The sequence below is a fragment of the Neophocaena asiaeorientalis genome, unplaced genomic scaffold (assembly GCF_003031525.2).
Source record: "Neophocaena asiaeorientalis asiaeorientalis breed wild unplaced genomic scaffold, Neophocaena_asiaeorientalis_V1.1 scaffold67, whole genome shotgun sequence".
Lineage (NCBI taxonomy): Eukaryota > Metazoa > Chordata > Mammalia > Artiodactyla > Phocoenidae > Neophocaena > Neophocaena asiaeorientalis.
The window spans coordinates 12,929,933-12,939,500 of NW_020173731.1; the positions used below are offsets into that span (position 1 = coordinate 12,929,933).

The following is a 9,568-nucleotide window of genomic DNA, read 5'->3' on the forward strand; positions in this document are numbered from 1 at the left end:
TAAAACATAGTAAAGTAATTGGGAAGTGATGAGTTTGAGTATTTATTACATTTGTTTTCAACATAATATATTTAATTGTGAGTTTATATAATTTAGTTTTTAATAATGGCTGTATTTAACAACTGGTTTGCAAAATTCTGGAAAATTTTAATGATCAGTTCTTGCGAGCCTAGTAGTAAGAGCTGGCTCCAGCACGCCACTGCTTCTCCCCACTTCCTCCTTCTCTTTCTGTTCCTCCTCTTCCTCTTACATGATTTTCTTGGCATTCTGTATGGGTAGGAGGGATGGGGGATATGGGAAAGAGTTTTGCTGCAGACGTCGCTATTCTCTGAGCCAGGAGCCATAAGGTGTTCAGGAAAGAGGATGGAGAAATACAAATCTGGCTCCTGGAGGACATTTCCGTGCCGTGTGTGTGTTGGGGGAGGGGTGTGTGTGGAGTTTTGCAATTGCATCTTGAGGATGATTAGTGCCTGGATGAAAGACCGCTGACAGGGATCGGGCCCTGTGGCCCAGGAGGCCCGTGCCCTTGGTGGTCCTCCAAGGCTCTTACTTGGGAGCAGTGGAAGGGGTGAGCTAGGTGAAGCGGCCTGTGGGGAGCCGAGGCAGGCAGAAGTAGGCACTGGGGAAGAGGTTCAGGTTGATGGGATTGCCGTCCAGGCGGATGTCTTCCAGCTGCCTCCTTGTGTGCTTGGGCCTCTCAGCGTCACAGAAGGTGTCCCTCTGCATGGTCTCTATCATGTTATTCTGGAAAGAACACACTGACAGCTGCAAGCCTGCTCCGCCCGGAGATTCTGCCCTCAGGCCGCACTGAAGGCAGGCTCAGTGTGTTCTCCCTACCAGCTCGCCTCCCCTTTACAACTGGAGAAACCAAGACACAGAAAGCCAACGCCCCATACAAGGAAAGAGGAGAGGAGACCCATTGAGGACGGATGGAGAGAGAGGGGAGATTGAGAGGGAAGAAGGGAAGACGGGAGACAGAGGGTAAGGGAAGGGGGAGAAGGAACGAGCAATTGGGTGAGATGGCATAAGGACATGGGGAAGTGTTTCAAAGAGCAGGAAGGGGAAGAAATCAAACTGCGTCTGTGGACAGTGGTCTGAACAACACCTACCAATCCTTGTCTCCCATGAGCTCTCAGTGACGTAGACCCACCGCTGCCTAAGGGGCGGGCTCCCTGCAATCTGACCTCCACTTTCTGTGCTGTTCAATGCCCTTGCTCTTGGGGAGGCCGCTCACCTGCAGGTGTAGTGAGCGCAGGCTCAGGGGCAGGGACCTGGGGATGGAGTCCAGAAGGTTATCGGCCAGGTAGAGGAACTGCAGCTTCTCCAGCGCCTGGAGAGGAGGCAAAGGGTGCGTGAGGCTGGTGGGTGCTGTGGGGCCCTGGCAGTGATGGGTGGCTGATGTGACCCCGTTCGCTCACTCAGGGTCTCCTGGGCCTCAGCCAGGTGCCAGGTTCCGCGCTGGGTGCTGTGGGGGAGGCCCATTTCCTCCCACTGGATGCAGAAGGAAAAGCTGCTGCCGCTGAGGCGCCAGCAGCTGGGGGAGTGTGAAGGCACTCGGCAGTGTCAGTGGCGACTCTGGGAAGAGCAGGCAAGGGGCAGGGATGGGTGGGAGGCAGGACGCAGGACATTTCGGCCCAGCCTCAGCATCTCTGCTATCAGAAGGGACTTTCCCAAATGAAAAGTCTCCAGATGCTAAATCTGGAGCAGCTATGGAGAGCATGGTCGGGAAATACTCGGACTAGCATAATGAGAGCCACAGGCACAATGGAAACAAATTGCATATGTGAGAGTGACAGAGCTGGGGTGTCAATCTCATCCACACCCCTCTTCACTTCCTCATTGGAACTGTCCCCAGGACTCTTCCTGGCCCTGCTGAGTGGGCAGCCCAGGGGGCCATATTTGTGCCATGTGTTGAGCCCTTCCCATCAAAACTGGCCAGCCAGTGACCAGATTTTCTCTCTTGAGAGTTTGCTCCTAGAAAGACAGTGATTGGTCAGTTAGTGATGGGTTTTGGAAATAAAAGAATATGTAGAGTGAGAACTGGAGCCAGTACCACTGCAAGTCCAGTCACATGTAAGTCAAAGTTTTAGGGGAGCAGAAACTGAGTGTGCGAGGATGTTGGTGCACAGGGAGGTGACTGGGCAGTTGCACAGAAAGAAGCCAAGAGACCAGGTGCCCCACAGAGGGAGAGGGGGAGCTGCTGATGGTTTAGATGAGGAAAATTGGGTTTGATTTTCACGCCCCAGAACAGGGTTGGAGCAGAGATATCCCATGAGGGCCATGGGTGTGTGTGTGTGTGTGTGTGTGTGTGTGTGTGTGTGTGTGTGTGTGTGTGGTTGTAGGCATGGGTGGCAGGTGGTAGATGGGGGACTTAAGGCCCTGGCTCACCCTGAAGGCTTCAGGCTGTATCCCTGAACTCTGGAGCTGGTTCAGGCAGATGTCCAGGACCTCAATGCCAGTGGGCAGCACAGGTAGCACTGCCAGCTTGTTCTCAGGGAGGATCAGATCCTGCAGAGCAGGCAGCAGGAGGAGGGCATCGCCATCGATGGAGGAGATGAAATTGCTAGAGAGGTCAATCCTCTTCAGTTTTGCTAAGAGGTGCAGGGCAGAACACAGAGAGATGAGGGACATACCATCTTCCCTTGCTCCTGCTGGAGCTGCCTGTGCCCTGCTCCCTGCCTCTCAGGATAGGGGATGCTAGCCAGCTCTCCACCGGCACCAGGTCCAAACCAGAAGGAATAACTTTATAAACCTGGAAAAGCCCTCAGATTCTGTAATACCTTTCCCTGGAGTTCTGTCCTATGTGGATTGGCTTGGAAGAAGCTTTTTGAGGGTAAGACCCAACAGGCTCAGGAATCCCTGGATCCATCCCACTTCTACCTGTTAGTTTACACAAAAGAACAATGAGGCCCAGGAAGGCTGTCAGTAATTAGTGGAAGAATCTGGATTAGACACAAGAGTTAACATGGCCTCGTCCAGAGGCCAGGACGGCAGAGAGCTACAGTTGCTGGGACAGCCTGAAAACATAGGCTTGATCATACCTTCTCCTCCCCTGCTTCCCATAGCTTCGGGGAGAACATACAAGAACAGGTCACTTCTGCCATCTAAAAATCTTCAAGCAAAGGAATTAAAGAGACTGGGGCTATTTCTGTTTGATAGCTGGAGAGACTGAAAGCCAACAGGGAAAGGCACTTGGTCTGGTGACAGTTCAATGTGGCTGGGTGGCAAGGGAGAGAACCCCGGGGGTTCCCTCTGCCCACCCACTCTTTTCTGTTACCAGGACATTACATACTCAGCCCCTTGAAGTCTCCAGCCCGAATATGGCTGATGCGGTTGAAGCGGGCGTACAGGTAAGCGGTTGTCTGGGGAAGAGGAGGGATGTTCTCTAGGTCAGCATCATCACAGTACACAGAGGAACCAAGGCACACGCAGATCAGACAGGTTGGCAGGCCTGGCCCAGGTGGAAGACAGAACAAAGGGAGACCCCCCCTCCTCAGTCAGACTCCCTTCAGCCCTTGGGACCAATAGCCCTGGCCCCAGGGAGTGTCTGAGCCGTGGCTGTCTGTGTCTTCTTGGGTTGCTGCCCAGACCGACTGTCACAATGTACCCAGGAGTGCTGTTGGCCGCTGCCAGCCTGGCACTCAGCCCTTGACCTAAGAGAAGCAGATCCACCCTCAGTTATTACCCATTACAATCCAAGCCCATTAGTGCCTTTATCAGACCCTGGTCCTGTGTAGGTTTTTCTGGGCCTCTGTGGGCGTTTCTAGGACATCTATCAGTCTCTTTTCCATAGGGCTCCTCTCTGGTCCTAAAAGGTGCAATGAAGATGAAATAAAGCCAGATTCAGTGGAGTGGCCAATGGCTGCCGGTTCTGCCGTCTGCCTGGTGGGCGAGGAGTTAGACATGTTCTGTGTGGCTCCAAAAAGCATAATAGAGCCAAGGTGGAGTGTACACTGCCTGCCCAGGATTCATTTCCCCCTCTCATCGTTATCAGCATCTCAGTTTTCTATTGGAAAACATCCCTCCCCTGTTCTCAGTCCATGACCAGTGGTCATGAGACTTAGGCCAGGCCATTGAGCTCAGACTGGCTTTACAAAGTTGGGAAGGTTTTACTGACTACTGCAGGAGGTTTCCATCCCTTGTTATTAGAAAGGACAGAGATTACTGGAGATCACTGCTCGTCCAACTCAAGGGGGAACTCTGTTGGTAGTGACACAGACCCAAGATTAAGAGATAGCTCTTCTTCACCAGTCGTGACCAGACAGTGTACTTATCTCCAGGCCTTGAATGGCAGGTCCAGCTGAGGCCCTTTGTGGTCTCTTTAAGCCTGGGAGGTCATGGATTCCTGACAGAAGTGTTTTCTCTACAGGTGCCCCATTACCCTATACCCACCCAAGGCAAACATCTCAAGAAGAGAACAGGAACCGAGCGCAAGGGCAAGTCAGGAATTAACTGCCTCCTCCTCTGGCTCAGTTCTGATCCCCAGCAGAGCGCCAACCCCCTACCGGCGGATATGCCCGCATCCCAGAGTCTCCAGGAGGGCCTCAGGGAGAGGGAAAAGCTGCTAACCAGGGAATTCAAGCTGAAAAGCAGTATGACTGCTTCATTTGCCCCCATGCCAAATGACGGCCACGAAGTTATTTATTCTTCTCTACAGGCCTTTAATTGTCTCTAATCTAATTACCACTCAACCTGCTCCCCCAGCGACGCTATTAATTAAGGTAGGTGGCTTTTCTAGGCACAGCGGAGTTCTTGCATTTCTTTGCTTCCTATCCAGTTTGTGCACTCAGGAAGAAGCATTAGGAACAGCCAGCCTCTCCCTTTGTTTTTTTTTTTTCCTCCCCTGCAGCTGTTTCCCCTTCTCTCCCTGATCCTCCACTCCCTATAGCTCTGACTGCATTCCTCTTTGGCACCCCTGGTGCTGGGTCATGGCTGCCGGCCCATGACCTGTGGCTATTGAGACCTGTGCCTGTGAACTTACCATGGCTGGTCAGGGAAACCAGCAGGCCCCGCGTCGTAGGCCTGGCCATTGTGGGGTTTGAAGGGGGTGTCCTTGGAGCCCTTGTGCTCTGAGTGAAACTTGTCCTGGTTGGAGAAGCCAGGCTGGTCCCTTTAACCTGGAGACACAGTATACAGTAAGCCAGCTTTGAGGGGCTGAGAGGGGCTTCACTTTGGATTCTGGGAACTTCAGCGACCAATTTCAAGTTTGCAAAGAGTCACTGTGGAAAACGAGGGAGGGACGGCAGGAAGAGTGAGCAAAGCAAGGGCCTTCTGAGCATCTGGTCCCTCATCATGACGTGGCTGAGGAAACTGAGGTCCAAATGGGGAGGGACTGAGCTCAAGGGGCCATCTGGTGACAGAGCCAGAACCCCATCTCCAGACCCCCCAGGCTGGGCTTTTCCCTTGCCCGCACAGACCAAGGTCAGACAGGAGATGAGTGCAGACTTCAGATCAGTCCCTGCAAAGGCCAGAAAGGGCTGAAAAATGAACTTCAGAACTGAAGATAGTCTAAGAAAAGACAGGTTGTAGCATTCCTTTTTCCAAGGGAGAATGTGAGGACATTGCTCTTGTCCCAGTGAGATACACCTTATGGTCTTGAAGGCAGAGAGAAGGAGGGATGTATGACTTCTGAGGGAAGTCCCACTAAATTTGCTACAAACAGACAAAGAACTTGAAGTTTTGTGTCCTCTTTCTTAGTATTATCTAAACGACAAGTTCCTGTGGAGGGACAAGAATTTCCACCTCCTAGAGAAAGGTGGAGGCTTGAGATACCTGCATTATGGAACAGGTAGAGAGGGACCAGGCCTCAGGCTCCCAGTTTCTTGCAGGGAATGCAATGGGTCTGCTGCATGCCCCTCACCTTGGGGAGCTGCTCCCTGTAGTCTATGAGTTCATCATAGTTGCTCAGGTCAATGACTTGATCGTAGTTGTCCAGGCTCAGGACATAGTCCCCCAGTTGCAGAACTGCATAAGAATCGCCTTCTCCGTGTGGCTGGTCTCCTTCCGGCTCCCTCTCCGTCTCTGGGAGAGATGCTGTCCTTACTTCCTGGGCCAGCATCAGGGCCAGCAGGCTGAGTAAGGCCAGGAGCTTCATGGAAGTCCTGGCAGGTGGGGGATGGGATGAGAATGGGGCCGAATCACTTAGGTATCCAGTCCTGGGGGAACAGCTCACAAACTCACTCCACTTCCCACCCCCACACTTGCAGACTCTTAAGCCATTTGTCACAGACTTAGTGCCTTCACTGCATGTGCAGGCTCCTTCAAGGCTGGGGCTACATCTAGGGGGATATTTCCTGCCAGCCCCACAATGAGTGGCACTGCTCGCCACTTCAGTCTCTACATGCTCATCCACACACTGATATTCACTCACGCAGGAAAGTGCAGGCACCTGGCAAAGGCTCATTTACTTAACACACACACACTCATGCATGTCCCCTTGTCTACATACCTCCCTACTAACTAGGCACACACTTGTGAATTTACACAGATGTTCTCTCTTACACAGCCACCCACTCCGAGTACAACCATTAGCCACTAAACTAGATTCAGAGAAACTTCACCATTAAGCAATCCTGTGGTTTTTAAAAAGATCATTCATTCATTCATGCCTTTGCTTGACAAACATTTATGAGATATCTTAATAGTCCCAGGCACTGGATTTGTCTCTGGGGGCACAGAAATAAATAAGACATGCCTAGTTCCAAGAATGACTAGTCCATTTAGAGAACATAGGCTTAAAAATTGATTACAGTGTAAAAAAGCATGTTAGTTTTAAAATCTATTTATAAATGCAGCTTTTTAGAAACAAATGATTACGGAAACAAAAGAGCTCTTTGTGTTTGGTTGTACACACTCAGAAAGTTCCTTAGGTTTCTGTGTACAGGTGAATTCAAATGTTCATCCACATATGCACAGATGGGTCAAGGAATGTGTGCAGTGTGGATGTGAGGTACCCAGTGTACTTCTGATAAGGCAGCTCTCCCCAAAGCTGGCTACACAAGTCTCTAGTAGACTCTCCCTCTTTTTTTCTTCATTTTTAAAAACTGAAGTATTGTTGATTTACAATGTCGTGCCAATCTCTGCTGTACAGCAAAGTGACTCAATTATAAAAAATATAGGGCTCCTCTGGTGGCACAGTGGTTGAGAGTCCGCCTGCCGATGCAGGGGACGCGGGTTTGTGCCTCGGTCCGGGAGGATCCCACATGCCGCGGAGTGGTTGGTCCCGTGAGCCATGGCCGCTGAGCCTGCGTGTCCGGAGCCTGTTGCTCCGCAGCGGTAGAGGCCACAACAGTGAGAGGCCCGCGTACCGCAAAAAAAATAAATAAATAAAAATCCGCCTGCCAAAGCAGGGGACACAGGTTCGAGCCCTGGTCCCGGAAGATCCCACATGCCGCGGAGCAACTAGGCCCGTGTGCCACAACTGCTGAGCCAGCATGCTGCAACTACTGAACCCCGCACACCTAGAGCCCATGCTCCGCAACAAGAGAAGCCACCACAATGAGAAGCCTGCGCACCGCAACGAAGAGCAGCCCCTGCTCGCTGCAACTAGAGAAAGCCTGCGCGCAGCAGCAAAGACTCAATGCAGCAAAAAAAAAAAAAAATATGGAAAGCTTCACGGATTTGCGTGTCACCCTTGTGCACGGGCCATGCTAATCTTCTCTGTAGCGTTCCAATTTTAGTATGTGTGCTGCCAAAGCGAGCACGCTCCCTTTCTTAGTTTTTGCTGGGCAGTGGGGTAAGCCCCCATCCTAGCAAGAGGTGTCTCTTCATCTTACCTCCCATACGTTACTCCAAACCAAATTATATAATCAAAAAAATCTTAAAGCAAAAGCCCTAAGACAGTTTACTGCCTCCCTCCAACCTCAATCCCCTGTCTCAACCCAGACACCCCACCTCACTGCACCCCTGTGCTCTCCTCCCCACAAGCACTCTCCCTCATTTGCATACCAATGGGCCTAACCCCTCAAAGCCTTGAACCTTACCCCTGGAGACTCTTTTGGTTCCAAACGGAGGCTCACAGCTTCCAGAGAGGTGGGGACTCTGATGGAGAAGTCATGACCCATGGAGGGGTCTGGGTAGACTGTCGCCTGGGGAGGGCAAGGGAGCCAGCCAAGGCAGGCGTGTAGCCAATCAGACTTCTCTTTTTCCTGACGTCCAGCTGTTTCTTCTCCTCCTTCCTCAGCGGGTCCCTCATCCCACTCCTTTGCTTGGTTTGAAAGATTTTTTTTCTCCCTCCCTCCACCTCTTCTACTCTCAGCCCCCTATATGTACCCCTCCCCACCTCCCCTCATCTTTTCCTCTCTCGGTCTGCTACATCTCTCTTTTTCTGGCCCACCCTCTTTGAGGGGGCAGGTGGTTCTCACCTCCTGAGGGGAGACCAACCCCTCAGATTCTGTACTCTCCAAGAAGAGAAGGCAGCAGTGGGGGTATGTGGAGGGATGGGGCTTGGCTTTCCAGCTTTTTTCTCCAGCCAGAGAGTGATAAGGCTTTGGTTTCATAGATGCAATCCAAAGATTAAAAGAGGCTCAGCTGAGGTACTCCGACCAGCACCACTACCCACCACCTGGACCTCTAATACAGGACCATAACTGAATAAAGATCACCACAGGGAAAGAGATTCAAAGAGAAGGTGAATGGGGGATGGAGCAGGATTTGATAGCCAACTTCAAGCTCTCTGACGATGATGGGGAGGAAGATATAGGAAATTCTCCCAAATCTATAAGATTGAGCCCTAGAAAAAACCTTCCTGATCATAAACACCAGGAGGCATTGTGTGGGGTCCTCAGGGGGCCGAGGAGACTCCCCCCCCCCGCCACTCCATGGTCCCCTACCAAAGATGCATGTGTCAGGAGAGACTCTCCTTTCCCTGGTGCCTTAGGTTGCTGCAGGGCAAGTCCTTGCTGAAGGCACGGGTAAGGGGCTAAGACATTGTCCCCAGGAGTCTGCCAGCCTGCATACATGTTTGCCCAGGTTCATAGGTGAGGCTCCTCCATACTTCCTCCTACTAACCAGATACCGAATCCCAGCTGCATAGTTCTCCTTAGGATCATTTAATCCAAACCTTTCATAGAGCATGTGGGGAAACCGAGGCCCAGCAAAGTGAGGTGACTTGCCCAAGGTCACACAGAGCCAGGGTTAGGTCCTAGATTTCCTGATTCTCAGGCCAGAGAGCTCTCCTTTATTCATATGACCCTCCCCTTCTTTGCCTCACCCCTGAGGTCCTGAGGCCATGTCTCTCCGTGCCCTCAGAAGAGATGGCCTTGGCAGAACTCACCTCTGCCCTGGCACAACAGGTGAAGGGTCAGAGCTAACAGCCTGGCCCCAGGGGCAGTGCTCAGCCTGCAGTGCTCCTGGGCACCAGCTGGTGTGGAGGGGGCTTCCCCAGCTCAAGAACCTTGTCACCAGAGCAACACTTGTTCCTGTGCCCCAGACAGCCCCCCGCGTGTGGAGAGACACGCAGGGCTCTGCTGGTGGAGGGAGAGAGCCCCTGGAGCCAGGAAGGTGCCCAGGAAGCAGAATGCATATGTGGCGGGCTGTCCTCTACTCTCTCTCTACAGCCTAGGCTCTG

The 9,568-nt window shown here is 52.0% G+C and overlaps 1 protein-coding gene and 1 non-coding gene across 2 annotated transcripts; both read right to left on the reverse strand.

Annotated features, from left to right (window-relative positions):
• Positions 1–573: 573 nt before the first annotated feature.
• Positions 574–6,094, reverse strand: OPTC (opticin). Its single transcript, XM_024751181.1, has 6 exons — positions 5,861–6,094; positions 4,982–5,117; positions 3,293–3,451; positions 2,389–2,591; positions 1,235–1,330; positions 574–744 (listed from the first exon to the last, which is right to left on the reverse strand). Exons 1-6 carry the CDS (start codon positions 6,092–6,094, stop codon positions 574–576), a joined length of 999 nt encoding a protein of 332 aa, XP_024606949.1.
• A 1,502-nt stretch (positions 6,095–7,596) lies between these two features.
• LOC112403610 (U6 spliceosomal RNA) lies at positions 7,597–7,703 on the reverse strand. The gene has a single exon (XR_003003939.1). It is a non-coding gene; the product is annotated as a U6 spliceosomal RNA (small nuclear RNA).
• Between the last annotated feature and the right edge of the window lie 1,865 nt (positions 7,704–9,568).

Coding starts and splice junctions, on each gene's coding strand:
- OPTC (XM_024751181.1), bottom strand. CDS start 6,094: ATGAAGCTCCTGGCCTTACTCAGCCTGCTGGCCCTGATGCTGGCCCAG. Junction 3,452..4,981: donor GGTTTCCCTGACCAGCCATG/GTAAGTTCACAG, acceptor CACCTGGGCCAG/GCCTGCCAACCTGTCTGATC. Junction 745..1,234: donor TGCGCTCACTACACCTGCAG/GTGAGCGGCCTC, acceptor TGTTCTTTCCAG/AATAACATGATAGAGACCAT.